The sequence below is a fragment of the Elephantulus edwardii genome, unplaced genomic scaffold (genome assembly GCF_000299155.1).
Source record: "Elephantulus edwardii isolate Elephantulus edwardi_28Jun2011 unplaced genomic scaffold, EleEdw1.0 scaffold00052, whole genome shotgun sequence".
In the NCBI taxonomy this organism is placed as follows: Eukaryota; Metazoa; Chordata; class Mammalia; order Macroscelidea; family Macroscelididae; genus Elephantulus; species Elephantulus edwardii.
In genome coordinates, this window is record NW_006399802.1 from 10763213 (window position 1) to 10786950 (window position 23738).

General features: G+C 36.1%; 1 protein-coding gene across 1 annotated transcript; it reads right to left on the reverse strand.

Moving 5' to 3' along the window:
* Positions 1-4777: 4777 nt before the first annotated feature.
* On the reverse strand, positions 4778-5731 carry LOC102866454 (olfactory receptor 13C9-like). The gene has a single exon (XM_006886898.1). It carries the CDS (start codon positions 5729-5731, stop codon positions 4778-4780), a length of 954 nt encoding a protein of 317 aa, XP_006886960.1.
* Positions 5732-23738: the final 18007 nt, after the last annotated feature.

A 23738-nucleotide genomic window follows, 5' to 3' on the forward strand; every position in this document is an offset into this window, starting at 1 on the left:
GGAAGGCCCTCTATGAGGTGGATTGATTCAGTGACTGGGATAATTGGGATGGGAGTGTCAGAGACAGTGCAATTGGCACAGGACAAAGCGGAGTTTAGGGCTGTTGTACGTAGGGTCACTATGAGTCGCAGGCAACTCGATGGCACATAACAACAACAACAACACACAAATTTAAGACACACACTATGCAGGCATGTCCTCTTTTACACAACGATAGTATTATGCATTATAAATACATTGTCTTAAAGGTATTGTCTTAAATGTAAAGAGGTTAGGATTCTAACACTTTATGGGGTGAAGAAGGGAGAAAGGAGGATATGGCACAATTCACTCATGAATTTGAAGTTAATCTCTCCATCACAGTATAGAGGAAAGGGTCATTAACATTAGAGGCAATAAGTTGAATAGGAGGTACAAGAACTACAAAGATTCTGTGGAGATTCACTGAAATCACAAGAGTCTCTAGAAACCTAAAATCGACTTTACTAAATTGAAGAAAGGAAATTGGAGAGTCTGACACTGAGCTATCCAAGATGTTGATACAGAGGGTACTGACCTAACGGGCTTAGGAGTAGCTCCTGGAGGATCATAAAAAGTTCATAGTCATTGAGCCAAAACCATCTCATAGTTGACCCTCCAGTGGGTTTTCAGAGGTTAGAAATTGCAAAGAAGGATATTACATTCCCTTCTCCATTGGAGCCTCTGGTGGATTCAAACTCCCAGAGAGGTACCATATTTTAATTAGTAGCACACTTACTCCCTACTTGGTCACCAGAGCTTCTTCCCTGTAGGGTAGGCTGCACAATCAATCAAGTGTAATTATCAATGGTAAGTCCAAAGTGACATAGGACTATAAAACTGTAACCAAAGATGAAAGTGCACAAATTATAGTGAATTCGTTAAGAAAATTCATGTGATTATTTCTTGACAACACTCACGAGAAATAAGAGAATAAGATAAAAGCAGAAAGATAAAATGTCCCTGTAGTAATTAATCCAAAAGTATGAGCAGTAACCATATCAATGTCTCATATTACTTCGTTCTTAATGAAGGGAACATATTATCAACCACTTATGGCCCACTAAATGTCATTCTCATAAAAACTTGAAGAAATACATGGTTTTGTACAATAATGAGAATAAACCTCAAAGAAGTTAGACATATTCACCACAGGTCACAAAGTTAGGAAACAGCACAGCAGGGAAGAGGGTGAACCTATATAAGACTCCAAAATTCACACAGTTCTTATCACTTCCGCCATGACATTCTACTTCTACACTTTTAAAATGATGATTTTAGTGAAAATTTTCAAAAAGTTGGTTTCATTCATTCATTAATATTTTCCCACTATCATTCAAAGATATGAACCAGCAACTAGAGCCAAAGAGGAAGAAATAGAACATTTCTACCAACTTTAACATGCAATCAAGATGTATTGATAATAATGGGCAACTAGAAAGCAAAAGTTGGAAACAGGGAAGGATCAGTATCTGGCAAACATGGACTTGGTTACAGAAATGAGGCTGGAGATAGAATGATAGAATTCTGCACATTCAATGATTTGTTCATTACAAATACCTTTTATATGAAACACAAACACAGGCTATACACATTTATTTCACCTGATGGTGTATGCATAGGAATCAAATAGATTACATCTGTGGAAAGAATCTCTGGAGAAGCTCAATATCAGTTGTGAAAGCCAGGTCATGTTCTGATTATGGAACAGACCACCAAGTACTTATATGTAAGTATAAGCTGACGTTGAAAAAAAGAAAATAAAATCCACAGGAACCAAAACCTTATATCAATCTCACTCGAATTTCAAAACCATCTTCAGGAACAGGTTTGAGGCCTTAAACACCAAAAAGCAAAGACCAGATGAGCTGTGGGAGGATATTAAGAATATTGTCCACGAAGAATGCAAAAAAATCATTACAAAAGCAGAAGAGGAAGACAACACCAAGACGGACATCGGATGAGACTCTGAATATTGCATTAGAGCACCAAGAAGCCAAAGCTAAAGGAAGAAATCAAGAATTATGGAGCAGAACAGGAAATTTCAAAGGGCATCTCAGGATGACAAAGCAAGGTCTTATAATGAAATGTGCAAAGAGCTGGTGTCAGAAAATCAAAAGGGCCAAACTCACTCAGCATTTCTTAAGCTGAAGAAATTGAAAAACAAATTCAAGCCATGAGTGGAAAAGCTTGAGGATGTTTTGGGCAAAATGTTAAATGATACAAGAAGTCTTAAAAGAAGATGGAAAGAGTATACAGAGTCACTGTACCAGAAGGAATTGGCTGGCACAGAAGAATTTCATGAAACAACGTATGAACAAGAGCCTGTGATGATGAAGGAATAAGTCCAAGCTGCTCTGAAAGGATAGGCAAAAAACAAGACTCCAGGGGTTGACAACATACCAAATGACATATTTCAACAAACAGATGCTGCCCTGGATGTGCTAAGTTGTGCCAAGAAATCTGGACAGCCACCTGGCCAACTGACTGGAAGAGATCGATATATGTTCCCATTCCAAAGAAAGGTGACCCAACAGAGTGCAGAAATTATCAAACAATATCATTAATATCACATGCAAACAAGATTCTGCTGAAGATCATCCAAAAACAACTGGAACAGCACATCAACAGAGAACTGCCTGAAGTGCAGGCTGACTGGGTTTAGAAGAGGCCATGGTACTAGGGATATTATAGATAATGTTAGATGGATCTTGGCTGAAGGCAGAGAGCACCAGAGGAATGTCTGTGTTTCATTGACTAGGCAAAAGCTTTTGACTGTGTGGATCACACAAACTGTGGCTGACTCTGAAAAGAATGGGAATCCCAGACATTCGATTGTGCTTATGTAAAACCTATACTTGAACCAAGAAGCAATCATCAGAACAGAGGAAAGAGACACTGCATGGTTCAAAATTGGGAAGGGGTTCTGCCAGGGATGTATTATGTCTCCACACCTTTTCAACCTGTATGCAGAACAGATCATCCGGAATGCTGAGCTGTGTGAGGAGGAATGTGGCATCAGGATTGGAGGAAGATTCAACAACAACCTGTGTTATGCAGAGGACACAACCCTGCTTGCTGAAACTGAGAAGGACCTGAAGTGCTTGCTGTAGAAGGTCAAGGACTACAGCCTCCTATATGGATTGAAGCTCACCATCAAGAAAACAAAGATTCTCACCACTGGGCCAATTGGCAGCATCATTATGGGTGGTGAAGAGATTGAGATTGTTAACAGTTTTAGTTTGCTTGGCTCCACAGTCAACACTCTTGGTACCAGCAGCCAGGAAATCAAGAGATTAATTGGATTTTGTGAAAGTCATCTGTCAGATACCTCTCTAGAGTACTGAAGAGCAATGACGTCAGGCTGGAGACTATGGTGTGCCTGATCCAGGCCATAGTCTTCTCAATTGCATGCTATGTGTCAGAGAGCTGGACAATGACTAGGGATGATAGAAAAAGAATTAATGTCTTTGAGTTGTGGTGCTGGAAGAGTGCTAAATATACCATGGACTGCTAGGTGAACAGTTTTATCCTAGAGAAAGTGAAACCAAGCTGCTCCTTGGAGGCAAGGATTCTGAAGCTTTGTCTAACATAATTTGGGCATGTTGCAATGAGGCACCAGTCCTTGGAAAGGGATAACATTCTTGGGAGTGTGGAGGGACAGAACAGGAGAGGAAAACCCTCGATGAGATGGATCGATTAAGTAATTGGGGTAATGGGAGGAGGAATGTCAGAGATAGTGAAGTTGGCACAGAATAGAACAGGATTTAGGGACTTGTACATAGGGTCGATATGAGTCACAAACAACTCAACAGCACTTAAGAACAACAACAACTCTTCAAATCACTTTGAGGTTTTTTATTTTTTTATTCTCAGTTCTATTTTCTTTAATGTATCAGATATTAATATTGGTTGTATAATTATAAAGTGCTGAATTCAATAACTACTGAAAACAGTAAGTTTTGGGGGTTTTATTTATCCATTAATACACATTTGCTTCCTTCCCTTTCCACTATCCCTCCCCCAATTCACTTTATAATACACTTCTTGCTCCAGATTGTTAAGTGTCATATATATAATGCTTACTGATACATTCTTTTCACACAAAGGAAGACACTAAAGATGCATTGACACTGTGACTGTGAACAATGGGCTTGAGCCCACCAGAGATCCTTTGAATGCCGTAAGTTTCAGCTGTTTTTCACAGGGTTGCTAGGAACTGTAGTTGACCCAAAAGAACATAACAACAAGGGGCTTTGGCAGTTAAGTGGAACTATGAAGAATGATTCTTCAGAGAATGTATAGGTAGAGTATTCTGACAAAAGTTTCAAGTTTTTTTACAAAACTTGAACAGTTTTATGACTTATGACCTTTGAAATAATGCTATGCAGAACATGAACATAGAAGAGACACAAAATTATTCATTGTAATGCTACTATAAATATAGATTATAACATATTATTTTGAATGCTAGAATGCAACCATTTCCAGCTGAGCTTTTTTTCTCATCCTATTGTCTTAAAAATTCCTTATGAGAATCATTATTTTGAAATATTAAATGTAATAGTGAAAAAATATTTCTTTTTTGCTTTAGTAAATATAAATTTACTATCACATAGTTTATGAAGGCAGAAGTCAACTGTGGAAAAATTTTAACAGAAAGCTTGAGAGTATAAAATTTTAAATGCCTCAACTGGAACATTTTCCAAAATTCTCAAACTTCAATAATGCTGGTTGTGTTCATAATTCATTTTTCTACTCACTTGCTAATAAGTTTTTTGCTTAGCAGGTGTTTTACTGCTGCCTTCACATCCTTGTTTCGGAGGCTGTATATTAAAGGATTCATCATGGGAGTCACCACAGCGTAGAACATGGATATAAGTTTGTCTGTTGCATCCAAGTCATTTGAATTAGGTGTCTCTTTAGATTTGGGTTTCATGTACATGAAGAGAATAGTTCCATAGAATATAATCACCACTGTCAAGTGAGCTGAACAAGTAGAGAAAGCTTTGCTTCTACCCTCAGAGGAGCGAATCTTGAGGATACTGGAAATAATTAATGAATAAGTAATGACTATCAGAAGCAGAGGCATCAATGCAAATAATGTTGTGGCCACTAGCATGATGAACTGATTGCCTGAGATGTCAGCACAGGCCAATTTCATGACAGCCAGGATTTCACAGGAGAAATGATTGATGACATTATTCCTGCAAAATGGTAATTGCACCACAAACGCAGTTTGGACGGCAGAGTTCATAAACCCTATAAACCAGGACACAGCTGCCATGGGCACATAGGAATTCTTGCTCATAATGATGGGATATCTCAGAGGGTTGCAGATGGCCACATAGCGGTCAAAGGCCATCATGCCCAAGAGCACACACTCTGTTGTCCCCATGGCCAAACCAATGAACATCTGCACTGCACAGGCCTTGAAGGAAATGGTCTTTCTTTCTGAGAGAAATCTCATCAGCATTTGAGGAATGGAGTTGGTGGTAAAGCAGATGTCCAGGAAGGAGAGGTTCCCAAGGAAGAAGTACATGGGGGTGTGAAGGTGAGATTCCAAGATGATGATCAGAATAAGAGTGCCGTTGCCCAGAAGGATGAACATGTACATTATTAAGATGATCATAAAAAAGAGGAGCTCTAATCTTGGGCTAGAAAGACCCTTCAGAAAGAATTCTCCTATAATGGTTTGGTTTCTCAACTCCATTTTACTGTTTTTCTGGTTCCTGTAAAGTCAGAGAAATTAAGCCAGAAAACAATTAACAAGTCTACATACATTAATTCACAAATATAACAATCTATCAAGAACCCAATATAGCAAAAGGAGGGAACTCTAAAACAAAGGAAGAAAGGATAGGAAGTGAAGAAACAATGCAAAAAGAGGAGAAAAAAAATGAAAGAAAAGCTATTATAAAAGCATTATGTTTTGCTTTTCCACATGTGTTATATCATTAAATACAAACATTATTATTATTTTTAAAATAAGAAACTGGAGAGAGGATGAGAGACACCCAGGTGTTGAGGACTCTTCTTCATACGGTCGCTATGAGTGGCCTGCAACTCGATGGCACTTAACAAGAACAACAAAATAAGAAAGCTAAGTGAACAGATTTTTTAAACTTAAAATGTTCCAATGTGTACATGGTAAGGCCTAGCCTTACACTCAGGCCCTATTATTATAAAAGCAATACTCAAATATTGCTATAGAGATGGAACAAATCATAGCTGATCCTCCAGCAGGTTTTCAGAGGCAGTAAATCTCATATGAAAAGATTATCATATCTCATTTTTAAAATTGTCTTGTCAATCTCATATGAAAAGAATTTTTCTCAGGGGAGCACCTGCTGGATTCAAACTGCTCAATTTTAGGTTGGCCGTGCAAATCTCTACCCACTAGGTCACCAGAACTGTCTAAAAGCATTTTAGAAAAAATGTCTTATAGCAGAGATTTGTAAGTGAAAGTCATTGTTGTCTTTAAGTCAAAACCAACTCATAGCTAACCTTCGAGCAGGTTTTCAGAGGCTTTCAATTACAAGGGAGGAAATAGCCCATTTTTCTCTCAGGCTGGTGGATTCGAACTTCTAGAGAGGTGTGGTTTGAAGGCAAGCCGTACAGCTCTCCATGGGCAATGCCCAAAGCTCCCTTAAAAGAAAAAAGCAGCTTTGCTCCTATCCCAGAGAAACTCACCAGTACTCAGTTAAAAGTGCAATAAAAAAAAAAGTAGTGCAATAATCTAGTATTTATCATGTTCTTGATTGCCCAAAAACTTTGTACAATCATGTAAAGTTCAATAATCTTGATATTTTGGGAATAATATAAATACCTTTATATCGCATGAATAAAATTATTCACAATTTTATTTTTTAAATTATAAAATGTTAGAATTCTACACAAAAAATTAAAGTTCTCAATAATTAGTGTAAAATTCTGTGATTTTAAAATGTGAGTAACTTTGTTGAACCACCATGGCAATCAGGATACTTACTTTTCATCACCTTTGTGCACTTTGAGCTTCATTCTATTGTACTACTCCATTTCAATTATCCTTTGCACCCACCAATAAGTCTGGAGAACCACTGGTAAGATTTTTTTTCCCTGTAGTTTTTTTTCTTCTCTAGAACATCATATAAAAGGAATCATATAATGTACGGGCATTGACTCTGGCTTCTACAGTTAACATTAAGCCTTTGAGATTCCTCCTTATATCATTTCTTTGTTCATTTTACTGCTGGGTAGTACTCTCTTGTGTAGCTCTTCCACAGTTTGCTCATCCATTTACCTGCTAAAGGACATCTTGGGTTGCTTCTAGTTTACAGGCACTTACGAAATAAGAGACTGAATATTTATGTATAGGTTTTTCTTTGAACATAATTTTTCATTTTTCTGGGATAAACATCCTGCTACAGGACAATTGATCACATAGGAAGAACATTTTATATTTGTGAAAACTGCCAAAGGATTTCCAATGAGTCTGAATCATTTTTGTATTCCACTGTTAATGAACAAGAGTTCCCGTTGTTTTGTGTTCTTGTTAGAAATTTATATTGGTGGATTTTTTTTTTCCTCTGGTGGCATGCATATCTAGTAGTGAGTTTCAATTGCTAACTGAAAGGGCATGAATCTGGGTTTTAGAGGGAGAACCATAGTGTCTGCTCCTTATAATTTACACTTCTGGAACCCCAATGGAGAGTCATAACTGACTTGATGGCAGTGAGTTTGAGTCTGATATTTATATCAAACATTTAATTTGTATTTCAATAAAGGATAGTGGTTCTGAATATATATGCATGGTTTTGGTGCCTTTTTATATACCTTTATTTTCTTTAATTAACTGTTTCAGGTCTATTTTTAATTTTGTTGTTTATCTTAGTATTGTTAAGTTTAGAGGTTCTTTACTTATCCTAGGTATGATTTTTTTTGTGGATACGAGATATGCATAGAGTTGTCCCAGTATGTAACTTGTCTTTTCATTATCTTAATGCAAATACTTTTTCAATTCCATTTCACTTTCTTGCTACCTAAATCCATTTGACTGGGAGCCCAAAGAAAAATTATGATCAAAGAGAGATAAGGCAGATCTCTGATACTTTTTCATTTGCGTGATGACTCAGGGAAAATCCACTACATCGTTTGAACCCACCAGCTGCTCCTGGGTAGAAATACAGGCATTCTTCTCTATTACAACTTACTGCCTCAGAAAACCTTCTTGAGGGTCAGCTATGAGTAGGTTCCCAATAACACACATCATCAGTCATGCAGGGTGGTCCAGTGGCCTTGTCCATAGGGTGCTGCACTACTAACCAAACTGCAGTGTTTGGTGTTTCAAGCCCACCAGCTACTCTATGGCAGAAAGACAGGCAGTCTCCCTTCTCTCTTAAGAATTTCAAAGTCAGAGATCCAAATGGGGGTTGATAGACTCTCTGTGAGTTGGAACTGACTCTATAGTTCTGAGGACATGAGTGAGTGATCTCCTATGAATGAAGACCTGAGATTTTATCCTTAAGACCTCACCTGGGAACATCTCAGACCTTCTCTTTTAATGTTCTCTTAGGAGCCTTCACTCCTATTTGCCTATTTAAAATATATCCATTTTCTAGCATTGCTCTTTTCTATGGGCACGGGAAACATCTACAGAATCAACTAGAAGTGTCTAAACCCATTTACAAAATAAAAACAAACTTCTGAAGATAAATAGACCAATGATCATGTGAATAATTTATGCTTGTTTAGGAAACTTGTTCAAGATCTATATTGCAATTTTTAGATTCACATTAATCAGTTCTGCCTACATTTCCTCCTATCTTGTCTTTGTTCTCATTCTACCATTTCATTTTGGGATTTTTTTTTTTATTACTCTAAGAGTGTATTTGCTCTGAGTTTCAAATTCACTTTATCAGTACTAGGAAATAAACAAAATTGTCTCTACCTCAATTAACTGGTTAATGATGACTACAGAGCAACAGCCAATCTCACTATGAGAACCATTGACCATTGTCAAGAAAATTACTTTAAATTCTAACTTTTCAATTATTGAGGATTTGATTTGGGAAATTTCTTAAATTCTCTGAGCTACAGTTTCTTTATCTATACAGTGGGTATTTTAATACCCTCATAGAATTTGGGGGGCCATAAATAAGGTAACACATTTAAAACATCTAATAACGCCATTTCAGTTTCTTTCCTCTTTATAGATTTTTTGAGCTTGTTCTTCTCTCAAGTTGTTTTTGGTTTTGTTTTCTTTGTTTCTGACCCATGTATCTCCCACCTTAAGAGTGTCTTTTAAATTGCATATATCAGATATTTTCACATATCCTGTCTCTTCTTACCTATCTATTACTTTATAGACTTTTTCTATTTCTGTTTTAAGAGATCTTTTCTTTACTTTATAGACTTTACAGACTTTATAGACTTACTTTTCCTAATTCAAAGACAGAAAACAAATGCAATCGAAATAAAATTCTACTCATTTGGTAGTGAATAGTCTTATATCATTGTATATCAAATGGAACATGGAGTTAAAATAAAAAGCTCAAGAATATTTTCAAAATGCCAATGTAAGCATAATTATGCACCATAATTAACTAATTACATGTTATCGAGGCTTTTTATTATAAACTTAAAGATACATTTAAAAAATTATTATGTTTTTCTTTTTCTTTTTTAAGAGTTTTTCTAATAGCATTTTCAGCAGAAGGATTCCAGAAAGGGACATTGTTCATTTGTGGTTTGTACTAGTAGACTATTGCCTAAACCGTATCAGGTGAACTTCCTTGGTGCTACGACATAAGATCAGAATCTGACCTTAATGACACTAGCCTGATTTTTCAATTTAGACAAGAGAGCAAGTTCTATAATACTGCAAGTCTTGTTGACCAAGGAGAAAATACGGCATTAGACATGTAGACACTTGTACCCAGAACTAGGAAGTTATGTTCTCGTCAAAATTCATCTAATTAAACACTCTTCTGTTAATATGCTGTTCTGAGGTAACCTGGGATTGTTGTGATACTGAACCTTGTGCCATTGGGGTTTCAAATGCTGTAATGGTTACACATGGTGGACAGTGTTTGGTGGAGAGCCCAGTTTAAGACAGGTTTAGAAGCAGAAGTGGCATCCGCTTCCTAAACAACATACCTCTGGAAACTCTATGAACTTTGAGAAATGACGATAGTTATAGAAAGGCTTTGGGCCTTTTGATCATAGGGTCCCAATGAGTCATGCTTGACTTGACAGCAATCATCAACAACAACTTAAATATCAGTTTTTAATTGATATTCAGCATTTTCTTAAACTGGAACTACACTTTGGGTAGCATTTTTAACCTCTTTTCCAATATCTCACCATATACAAGGTATTATTCTCTGATTTTCTTAAATTTCTATCCACTACAGACTCTCCCTACTAAGAAAACCCCATCTACAAAATTATTTGCTTCCTCAACTTAGTTCTTTAAACTATTTCACCTTTAACATGTTTGTAGAAATTACCTCTAAGTGGAAGGTTTGTCTCTCAGATTATAAAACAGCAGATTTCTTTCCTTGATGATCTCTGTAATTTCTTCTAAAATATTGTCCACTAGATTGATGAATTTCTGAAGAAGAGATTACCAATAGGAAGACAGGATGGTACAGACTTTAGTCTTTATTAAGTTGATGAAAATGCATAATTTCAAATTTGTTTTCAATCTTTTTGTGTTTTAAAAAAATTGTAATTAAGTCAGTTTTGACTCACAGTGATGCTGATTTTTTATTAATAATACAAAAAATAGTGAGCTATTCTACAAGATTTCCTTTAACCAAAAATAATTAAAAAATTGAGTATATTTTTGTTCTGCTAGTTCAGACTTAAGAGGAGAATGAATATTAGGCACTAAGTTGGAGAGTTTAACAGATTTCATTTGCCCTTCAAAGCTAGATGATTACACTGCCCCACTGTCATGACCAACGAAATTTTCTCCAGAATCTTCTCAAGGGAAAAGAAAAACACCCAAAACAAAAAACCCAACCAAAACACAAAAACAATCTTCCCCAAGCTCAGTGAGGCTATTTAGATACTTAAAAATTTTTTGCTCCCAGGGATTTCTGAACTTTTGTAAGCCATCACTTTAAATTGCTTCAGGGGAAAGATGTGTGGAACTTTTGGAAACTTCAAAAGTAATGCCCCAAAGACTTAATTATTTTAGACACATTGCTCTATTTCAAATAACCAGAACTCTTAGAAGCCAGAAACCTTAATCTCAATATATTCTAATGGTTTTGCTCAGACCTTTGTTCATCTACCTACATATTAAGATTGAAATTTAGAAGAAACTCTTTGCTAAGAATAATAGTAGTTTACATAGTTGCAGACTTTTACAAATACTGTTATTGTTGTTACATGCAAGTCAGAATTAACTCATAGAGGACCCTCCAAGTGAGGAAATTTTTCATTTTTCTCCTATGAAGCAGTTGATGGATTTGAACCACTTGCCTTATTGAACTACACAATCCCTTAAGCACTAGGTAATCAGAGCTGATTCTAGGATTTTTAGTTTGTATTTAACTTAATAAAAACAGAATTTTATTGTACAAATAACCTAAAAGCTGTTGTTTGGCTCTGAAACTTGAAATTTATATGTATCTGGGAAATAAATAAATAGCATTAAAAAATTTCCACCAAATTTAGAAATTTCAAATTTGTTTCATGGAAACTGGGAACATTTTCTTCTGACTACAGTGGATCCAATACAATGGATCCAATTATACAATCTTCGGATGACATAATGAAGTGGAGGGAGGATAACATCATTTTAATAATATTAAAAGATTCCAACCTATCACCTATGCATTTCCATTATTTTTTCTTCTTAAATTTCATTTAGTGATATTTAGTTGCTTCCAGTGTCCATATATTCAAATAGTTTCTCAAATGTAACCCTACGTATTTGTATGCTTTGAAATGCTATCCAATCCTTATCAGTGCATAATTACTTCTTAATGCACTCAAGAGTTGGACAGTGACTAAGACTGAAGAAGAATTAAAGTCCTTTTTAAAAAACCAACAAACAAAAAACCACAATGCCTTTGAATTGTGGTGTTGGAACAAAATATTGGATATACAATGGATTGCCAAAAGAGCAAATCAATCTGTTCTGGAAGAAGTACAGCCACTGTGCTCTTCAAAGGCAAAGACTGTGACACTGTTTCACATACATTGGTATTTTGTCAGAAGAGACCAAACATTTGAAAATTACATCATGTGGGAATGGTTGGGGGGGGGGGTTTGAAAGAGAGGAAGACTTTTAATTAGATGGATTGGTAGAGTGACTGTAACAACAGGACTGAGTATGGCAGAGAGTGCGAGAATGACACAAGATAGAACAAGGTTCTAGTATGTTCATTGGTTTGCTGTAAATTACTTTTTACTTGAAAACACCTCATAATAATAACGTTGTTAATGAAATGGTTTGCTTAAAACATGTTGCCACAAATGACAGCAAATGTGTTACAAGCACCGTCACCAATTTAAAAAGTGTGCGGCAATGTGTTAAATTAATATTTATACTTATGCATTGCTAGTGTCCAAAAGTTCAAATTGCTATATTTCATGTCCTGAAAATAAGGAGCTAATTATCTCTTCTGATAGGTATTTTTAGTAGCTATGTTAGTGTTTCTAATAGACAAGATAGTATTATTTCCAAAAAGAGAAATCTTTTTTTTTCCTTTTTCTGTCATAAGAGGGAGCATAGAAGCCATGGCTGAAGGGCTGCATTACAATCCCCAAAGAAAGTGGTTCGAATCCAACAGCTGCTTTGTAGGAAAAGGATGGACAATCTCCTCCTGGGCCATTTACTGTCTCTGAAAGCCCACCAGAGGGTCAGCTATGGGTCAGTTCTGACTTTATAGCACACAAAAACAACAATAAGGAGTTTTGGTGGTGGAGTTTTTAGTGTGTTCTGCTGCTAATTAAAGGCCTGCAAGTCTCTGATGGGTCAAATCCACTGGAAATTTCATAGAAGAAAAATGGGCAATCCCCTCTTATTAAGATGTACAGATTTAAGATCCTCAGCAACTTGAAAGAGGGTCATAGTGAATTAGAACATGTCACAGGAATGAGATTTGAAGTTTTAACAGTAAGATAGACTCAGGTAGTTTTATTGGGTTTTTTAATATTTTTGTCTCGCTTTTATACCAGTATAATATTAACCTCATGGAATAAATTGTCTTTTGAAGCATTCCTCTTTTCTGTGATTTTTGTTTTATTTGGTGTTTTTTGTTTTGTTTTGTACATATATACATACTTTGGCCATGTTGCCATGAGGCACTGGTCCTTGGAGAAGGACATCATGCTTGGAAGGGTGGAGGGATAGTGCCGGAAAGGAAGACCCTGGATGAGGTAGATACAGTAACTGAGGCAATGGGAGTTGGTGTATCAGAATTAGTGAGACTGGCTCAGGACAGGGAAGGGTTCAGAGCTGCTGTACATATGGCCTCAATGGGTCGCAAGCGACTTGACAGCACATAACAACAACAATATATAATTTCTATCCCAGCCATTGTTGTTATTGTTATGTGCTATCAAGTTGCCAGTGACTCATAGCAACCCGATGTACAACAGTTCTGCATCCTGCCCTATCCTGAGCTAGTCTCACTCTCTGATACACCTGCCCCCAATAACCCAGATACTGTGTTAATCCACCTCCCAATAAATTTGGAAGACAGCTACTGAATCTTGTCTTGTCTTAACTGACAGGAAGATTCTTAGCTGTGTCCATTCATAAGGTGATCCAATAAAACGTGACAATTATTGACTAATTTTGTCAATAGAATCTCTCAATACAGCAATTGAAGCAAGTTTTTCTTCAGTTCTTTAATATAAGAACTCTTTCTTGAGTTCTTTTTTTTTTTATTTTTGGTTTCCAGCTCTACTGTCCCTCACAGTAATTTACATTTCTTCTTACTTATGCTTTGAATTATCTATTCAGTTTTTTTCTTTTTTTACTTCATAATTTTCACCTTCATTTCTGTAATTTCCAGGACAAGTTTTAAGATTCTTTTCTGACATTCATTTTGGTATTTTCTTTTACTTATCTTTGTAAACTCTTATGCTTGCTTTCTATATGACATTCTTGATATAATTTACAACTTGTCAGCTCTTTAGCCATTAGTGTTTGATGACAAATGTTTAAGACAAATATAGTTTTATTTGGTCTCTAAATTCTAGTGGTATATATCCAAGTATAGTATTTTCCAAGATTGCATGAATTTTCCTGACCTTTTAAAAATTCTTTTGCACTTCAACTCAGACACACATAGGGTCATTGTGGTCAGTAATACAGCTGCCCCCTGAACTTGTTCTGACTAGTGATATTGAGCTTCTCTGTTGACTCTTTTTTTACATTACCTGTTTCCATAGATGAAGACTCTTTAATTTCTGTATGCTATCTGGTCCACATTCAGTCACAACTTAAGTTGTTGGAAAAAAAGGGTGCTTCCAATCAATAGATAGTTGACCTTGCAGAATTCTCTCATGCATCTCCATAATTTTTTCCATTTTATTATTTTAATGAAAGTTTACAGAGAATTTGGATTTCCATCCATTCACTGTTGCACACTTTCTTCTCTGTTTACCCCACCCCCAGTTCACTTTTCTCTTTGAAAAGTTAAAAAAAAATTTTTTTCATTGTTATACAATCCCCTCACTCATCCACTCTACTATGCAGCTTTCATTCTGGACTCTTGTCATGACAATAATACCTAATCATATATTCCTCCTAAACAGTTCTTTCCTTCATCTGTTTCAATGCAGTATATATTATTTATCCCCTCTTAGTTTTCCCCCAACTCCGGTGTCAGTCCTGTTTTACAACAGTGGCACTATGCAGTATTTGTCCTTTTGGTTGCTGTGATGTTAAAAACTATGACACTGATGTATCAAATGGGATAATTGTTACCCATGGTAGACAGTGTTTGGGGGAGCTCCCCAATTAAAACAATCTTGGAAGCAAGGGTGGCTTCCCAAATAACTGGCCTCCGGAAACTCTATGAACCTGGAGAAACAGTGAAAGTTATACAAGTGTTCGGGTCTTTCATTCATAGGGTTGCTACAAGTAGTCTATGACTCGATGGCACTTAACAACAACAATTGTTAGGATGTCTATCTTCAAGTGTTCTGCCTCATTTTTTAACCATTAGTAGCCTTAGTAGATTCGAAGTGTCTTTCATTTTATAATTTTTTTTCATTGTATTTTAAGTGAAGATATTTCAAAAAAATATTTTTATACTTATCATTTTTCCAGGATTCATGTTTGTGCATTTCACATTGCAATTACTAATGGAAGCAGTGATTGTTTTGTGTTGTGCCACACCAGCAAGTGAAGCCCCCAAATTTTTTCCTGTTCATATCATTAAAGTTGATACTACTTTGCAGACTCAATTGTATCCTGATTATATTTTAAGTTCTTTCCAACCTGAGTGGTTTATCTTCTAGCTCTACATAAGATGATATTTCACTCATATTCATAAGAATTTCATTAGTTACTTTTTCCATAAATAGATATCAGATTCTTCTCCTCGTTTGTCTAAGGAAGGTCTGCTGAAACGTGTGCACAAATAGCAGGTTTCATTATCTGAAATAGTAATAGCACAATGTCCAACATCTCAGCAACATGGAAGGCATTACCAAATGACAAAATGAAATATTATTGTTGCTGTTCTTGTAAGATGCCATTGAGTACCTGACAACTCATAGTGACCCTATAAACAACAGGTCTGAAACTTGCTGTTTCATGAAATATATTCACAATCTCTGATACGCTCAATGCCACTGTAACAGACACTATGCCAGTCCATCTTGTTGGTGGCCTTCCTCTCTTTCTCTGGCTTACTACCCTTCCCGGTATCATTTCTTTTTTTCAGGACTGGCCTTTCCTACCAATATGCCCAAAGTATGTGAAACAAAGGTTTACCAGCACTTCCTCCAAAACATAACTGATGGGCTTTGGGCAATAAGGAATGTTCTGTACTCTTCTCCAACATCACAAGTGAATATGAGTGCTGAAGTATATTTAAAATAAACTAACATATATGTTTATGCTTTATTTTTAGAAAGAGGCATTTTAATTTATGTAAGTAGACAAAAGTTCTTCATTATAATCATTACTATTTATCTGTAGCAAGTATGCAATGTAAAGCAACTTGATTTTAAAAAGTACAAAAAAATGTAAAAAATGAGAAATATTACATTTTTTCAAATCACAGTATTATTTTTAAATAATGTATTATAAATTTGTTAGACAATTCCTTGGTGGCTAGTAACACAATTAATAAATATTTAACACAATAATAATTCATATGTAATAAAATTGTTGTTGTTGTTGTTGATTACCACCAAGTTGAGCAAAACTCATAGTGAACAAAAGACCTAATGACCTAATGCCTTTCCATAACTATCATCATTTTTCCAAGTTCATAGAGTTTCCAGAGGCATGTGGTTTAGGAAGTGGATGCCATTCCTGCTTCCAAACCTGTTTTACAACTAGGAGCTCCACCAAACACTGTCCACAATGGGAAACCATTATGGTATTTGATACCCTAATGGCACAAGGTTCAGTATCACTGCAAACCCAGGTTACTTCATACAGCACATTGACAAAGAGTGATGTGCAAAGTGGAAGAATGTTCCTCCAGATGTAACAGCACTAGTCTCATTTAGCAGTGGTTAAGTGTCATCAAGTCCAATACAACTCAGAGTAAGCTTTGCACAAAAGAATTGAACTCTGTTCTAGAATTAACATCATTTCTGTACATTTACACAGTTTAGAGAGTCTGCAGAGTTTCCAGAGGCATCTGGTTTAGTAAGTAGATGCCACTCCTGCTCCCAAGCATGAATCTGGAAGCTCATCCAAACACTGTACATAAAGGGGAAACGTTACGGTATTTAACACGACTGTGGAACAATGTGCAGCATCACAGAAATTCCAAGTGGTTCAGTACAGCAAATAGACAAAATGATTGCTGTGTCTTTTAAAGAATATACATTCTAAAGCTTAGAATATATATTCTATTTTCTTTTAAAGTCACACACTCTAGCAGGCCTCCACCCTTGGTCTCAGGCTCAAGGATCACCTGTTTTTGTGGAAGGAGAAAAGAAAAGTAACACACAGCAAACACCCGAGAGACTTCCCTTACATGACGGCCATCAAGACTCAAGACGAGACCGTCATCAAGGTGCCAGCCAGCTAGCCTCCAACTCCTAGAGTGGAGTTAGACTCAAAGGCCCCAAGTATATAAAAATCTATTCCCTAAGATAAATTTAATAATATCATTATTTGTATAATTTTAAAATCACAAATTACCCCAAGTGCTTTTCTAAATGAATTATTATATAAACACACTTCTATTCCTACCCTGAACTGCTGAGCATCCCTTCAAGAATATAGTTAACAGTTCATGTGGTGTACTACAACAGAAAATTTGGAAGTGTCATTCCACCCACAAGTGTCTTAGAAGGAAGATTTTATGATCAATTTTCAAATAATAACTCCTTGAAAAAAACCCTGTAAAACACATTTCATCTATCACACATGAATTACACACATACAGAACAATGAAATGGAATTTATTTGAGAGCAACCAAAATGATATACATATATACCTCTTAGAAAGAGAACAATATGCTTTGAATGGAAAAAAAAAGCAGCTGCAGAAAATTATACTGAATATATAATACTTTATAAACTCAAACTCATTGCAGTTGAGCCACTTCTGACTCACTGTTGATCCTCCATTGATTCCCAAGGCTCAAAAGAGATTCCCCATCATTTTCCCAGTTCCCGAGGAACTGGTGATGGTTTTCAACTGCCAGAGACCTGTGATCTCTGGGTTAGCAGCACAACTCGCTAAGGACTATGCCCCAAGAGCTCTCTATGTAATACTTCAGAATATTTTAAAATATAAACATATACACACTCTGAAGACAAACTGTATACATTCACCAAATGTTAATTGTCATATCTAAATTCTCTATAAATGTATATAAAAGTTCAGGGATATTTAAGTTTCTAGTTTTTACATTTTTAGTAGTTGAATATTTTACAATAAACACTATTACTTTTGGAAATATATTTTCATTTATATGCATATTATGCATGTACTCATACACACATGTTGTTGTTGTATACCATAGTGAGAACTGACATGTTTCTGACCCTCCATTGTGTTTTCAGAAGCAATTAATCGCACAGGAGGAGATTGTGCAATCTTCTCCCAATGGAATAGCTGGTGACATTGAATCACATGCCTTCAGGATTGCAGTCCAGCTTCTTGCCACTAGGCCACCAAAGCTCTATACATGCATGTGTGTAAATTATGATCAAAATGCACAACGTTCTATGGAAATATCAAGAACTATAAAAAATAAAAACGTTAGAAAATAAAATTAGGAGTAGTAAGACAGCCTAGAAAGGTTATACTTTCGTGGTTCTGTTATTATTTTCAAATACGAAAGCAGAAAATAATTTACAGGTTAAATAAAAATAAAAAGAAGTCAAAGGTTGATTGAGAGAGCCGGAATAATGGTTTTATATCTGGAATTCCCCAAGGGGTACATCACATGTACTCAGAAATAATTGCACTCATATTTTACCTGTCTCCCAGTTCAAAGTTTTATACCTGTTAATGAATGAACAAGGACACAACCTGCCAATGCAAAGCCTCATCCCAGACTTGGAAACAAAGGCTAACGAAGCACAAGAGGAGGCATCAAACACTGAAACAGTAACAGCAGTAAGAGTTACAGAGTCAGACCTAAGCTGGATTTCCCATTCTCTTTACAACCATGTTTTGTTGGTTTTTGTTGTTAAGTTCCATCAAGTTGAGTACAACTCATAGCAACCCTTTGAACAAAACATCTCAACCTTTTTCTCTAACTCTTGTAATTTCTCTAGCATTCATAGTTTCCAAAAGCATGTTGTTTACAAAGTGGATGTCAATCCTGCTTCCAAGCCTGTCTTAATTTGGGAGCTCCACCAAACACTGTCCACTATGGATAGCCATTATGGCGTTTGGCACATCAGTGGTATAGCATCCAGTATCACATCAACCACATGTCAGTACAGCAAAGTGATAGACCAGTGCTGTACCACTTAGAACAATGTTCTTCCCGAATACAATTAATACCAGGGCCGCTGTTTTCTAAATACAAAGGCCCATCCACCATCCACCAGGTCCTGATTGATTCAAACAAGAGGCTTCCAGTCCACAATGGATTGTTAGCTAAATCCAGTAAATCCAGACAACCAATTAGCTCACACATGATGGTGAACAAAATTAAAAAAAAAAAGGAACAAACAGTTCACACTCAACTTTCAACTAAAATAAGAGAACTTACCTTATAGAAGCCAACTGCTTCACACGTGAGCCTCCAAACTGGAGACTTAGTAAGGGCCCAACAGACTTTTCAACTCAAAAGCCTGCCCACCAGGTCCTGATTGACTTAAACAAGAGGTTGATTAAAAAAAAAAAAAAAATGGCGGACACGTGAGCCTCCAAACTGGAGACTTAGTAAGGGCCCAACAGACTTTTCAACTCAAAAGCCTGCCCACCAGGTCCTGATTGACTTAAACAAGAGGTTGATTAAAAAAAAAAAAAAAAAAGAGGTTGATTCAAATCCACAGCTGATTGTTAGCTAAAGCCAGTAAATCCAGGTGACCAATCAGCTGTCAACAACTCCTTAAGATACTAAACAGAAAAAATATCAGACTGAAGTGCTGCTAATTCAATCCACGGTATTTTCAATTGTTTTGTATGCAGCTGAAAGTTAGATGATTAACAAGGGAAACCAAAGGAGAATCGATGCCTGTGAAGTATAATGTTGGCAAAGAGTATTGAAGATACAATAGACTATGCAAACAATGAAATATGTATTGGAGAAAGCACAGCCAAAAGGCTCCTTAGAGGCAAGGATGCTGAAATACTCTCTCTTACTTTGGGCCTGTTGTCAGAAGGAGCAAATTCTTGGGGAAAAGTATCATGGGGGAAAGTGGAGGGTCAGTGAAATAGAGGAAGACCCTCAAGAAGAATTGACGTAGTGGCTACCGCAATGGACTTAAGCATGCCCGAGAACATGAGGGTGACTCAGGATAAAGCAATGGTCCAGCCTGTTGTATACAGAGTCATTAGTTGCTGAATTGTTGTCAACTCAACAGCACTTAACAACAACAACCCTATTTAGAGTGTAATTTTTAAAAAGGATTAAATATATGAATTAAAGTAGATATCTGACCATAAATTGCATATTATTTCAGATGTAAAAGAAACACCATTAATTTAGAACACATCTATTTTGTAAAGTTAGTGTTATTTTCAATAAATCAATGAGTAGCATCTTTCCTCCCTACTTTTTCTTATAGACTATTTTCTGGAGATCAGTGCAATTGTTACTTCCCTTCACTCAACAAATTCTCCTAATTTGAGATTTTGTTTAATTCTCATCATTTGTAACTACAAATATTTTGAGTACATAAGATGTAGATGACAAAACCTTGCTTTCTGAAACTGAGGAGAACCTGAGGTATTTCCTGCAGAAGATCAAGGAGCATAGTCTTCAATATGGATTGAAGCTCAACATCAAGAAAACAAAGATTCTCACCACTGGGCCAATTGACAGCATAATGATAGATGGAGAAGAAATTGAGATTGTTGACAGCTTAAGTTTGCTTGGTTCCACAACCAACACTCTTGGTACCAGCACCTAGGAAATTAAAAGGCAAGTTATATTGGGAAAATCTGCTGTCAGGGACTGCTCCAGACTACCGAAGAACAACAATGTTAGTCTAGAGACTAAGGTGCACCTGATCCAAATCATGGTCTTCACAACTACATGCTATGCATCAGAGAACTAGACAATGGCTATGGATGACAGAGGGGATCGATGCCTTTGAGTTGTGGTGCTGGAGAAGAGTATTGAATATACCATGGACTGCTAAGAGAACAAACAGGTTTTTCCTGGAGAAGATGAAACCAGGCTGATCCTTGGAGGCAAGGATTTTAAAGTTCTGTCTCACATACTCTGGGCATGTTGCCAGGATGAGCTAGACCTTGGAAAAGAACATCATGCTTGGAAGGGTGGAGGGGCACTGTGAGAGACAACGACCCTGGATGATATGGAATGACTCAGTGATTGGAGTAATGGAAGTAGGTGTGTTGGAGACAATGAAATTGACTCAAGATAGAGCAGGGTTCAGAGCTCTTGTGCATGAGTCATTGAATTACAAGTGACTCAAAGACACATAACAATAACAACAAGAAGATGTAGTGAGTTTCAAGGCCATTATCTAAAGAACTAAATTAGTTTCACTCTCAAAACTGGTTGTCCAAGCAATTTGATACACATTTATATTTCACTGTATTTAATCATTTTAGAAAATGTGTCTAGAGGCAGTAATGTTAAATATCACTACAAACTTACAGAAGTATGTTGTAAGGTTTACAAAAAGTATCCATTTCCCTAGGATTTCTCTAAGCTTCAGTTACAAGATAGTGACATTGCCATCCACATCACAGGATTGAGTGAAATATTATATATGCAAACTGAAAAATATGGAATTCTGGTGGTGTAGTGGCAAGAAGCTGTGCTGCAATCCCAAAGGCGTGTAGTTCGAGGCCACCAGCTGCTCCGCAGGAGACGGATGGGCAATCTCCTCCCATGCGATTAATAGCCTCTGAAAACCCACTGGACAGTACACAACAACAACTGACAAATAATCATATAATAAATAAAAATAGGCACTTTTTATTATAAGTCTCAATTTTAGGAGCCCCTGTAAATAATAAAACGTTAATGTAAGCTCAAATTCAGTGTATTTAGTAAGAGAGTTGATATATAACATACCAAAAAGATATTTAAAATTTGATGAATTATAAAAATAATTTCTACTTTACTACATTATCTGTGTTTTTAATTACAAAGTTTCAACTTGTTTGTGATTTAAACAAAATGGAAAGATACTTACTGTTTTAGCTTCTGTAACAAAATACAACTGTGAGTATGTCAAAAGCTATAAATCTATTGTGAGTGATTTGGAGCTGGAAGCCAGGAGTCAGAATTCTGGGTTCATTAAGGCCACCTTCTTTTTATCTTCTATAGAAAGACATGTCTTTTCTAGCTTTTCCTTTATTTTCTTGTTGGGTAGATGGATCTTCACAGTTTCTTACTCCTATTTGAAACTGCCTGTCTTTCCTCTCTGTGTTTTTTTTAAACACCATTCAGAGAGATTAGGACCTACCTCCTACAGTATGAGGTCATTAACTTAATTCACATTATCTTCAAAGAATGACATGTTCCCCCCAAAAAATCACATTTATAATTTCTGAGGTTAGACTTCAACAAGGTCACATTCTTCAGGGGGAATGAAACGTAAGTCAAACCATTTTTCTCATCTTCAATTATATATCTTTTCATAAAGTTTTTGTATTCAATATATATTTAAAATATATATATATTGACTTCTAGTTCACATATTGGATTCTGTATGGGGTAAAATTAGAGTAGAGATTCTAGTTGATAATAAAATTACACACACGCACACACACAATCAGTTGTATCAGATTTAAGGAAAAAAATTGACAACAAAAGTCATCTTCCATAAGACAGTCTCAGATTAGTGTTTTTATAAAAGCTCCCCTTAGTGAGGCTAACATTTTTATAAAAAATTCAAGTATTATATTTCTGTTTTCATTGTCTATTGACTTGATGACAACTCATGATATCTCTTTCTAAAGCAGTATGTTTTTATGGAATCTGATTATCAGATTTTCTCCCACGTATTGACTGTTGTGTTTAAACCACCATCCCGTGAGTTACTAGAGAAGTTCTGAACACTGAGGCTCAAACTATTGGTATGATAGTGCTGCCCCATGAATCTAAACGTGTAAGAAACTCTAGACTGGGATTTATCTTTATTTTCTTCAGTTACTGACTCCATAACCTTGATTTTTCTTTTCTATGATAAGGAACATATGCATTAAAATTTCACACATAAAAAAATGGCCGGTTTTACTAGTCATGTAGAAACAGGTGGAAGCTTGGCCTTTAGTCGTGCTTCAGATAAGGAATAAAACCTATTAGCTTGGTTCAACTTTCTTCCAACGACACACATATCTGTAAGTTGAAAAATAACACCAGACACTTGCGCCTTACAATACCAACTGTATCAGGCCAAAAGGGAAATAATGTGCCCAAGAAAAGGGAAAATGGGTAAGGTAGAAGACTTACTGGAGATAAGAATTATTAATGTAAATATTAATTGAAATACAGAATTAATGGAAACCAGAGTGGAAAGTTGTAGTTATATTGTGGGTATTGTTGTTACCGTTATACAGCAAAAGATCAAAAGATATATGAATGGTTGATTAGAAAACTGTCTTTTAAGTTTTCACTTTAAAAAAAACCCAACTTCACACGTTGGTATTGCTTTTCTATCATAAATTAATAAAACTAATAGAAGACTAGGGACAATTAAGTCGACCCAGATAATTCTAAAGCAGTTGAACCAGTGCTGTGAAAAAAATAAAATTAGGATCTGTGTATCCAAGATGACTTGAGAGTCACACATAAAATTCCTGACTCTAGGGATCCTAACCAAGCTGCTCCTTGGAGGCAAGGATTCTGGGGCTTCGTCTGACATACTTTGGACATGTTGCCAGGAGGGACGGGTCCTTGGAGAGGGACATCAT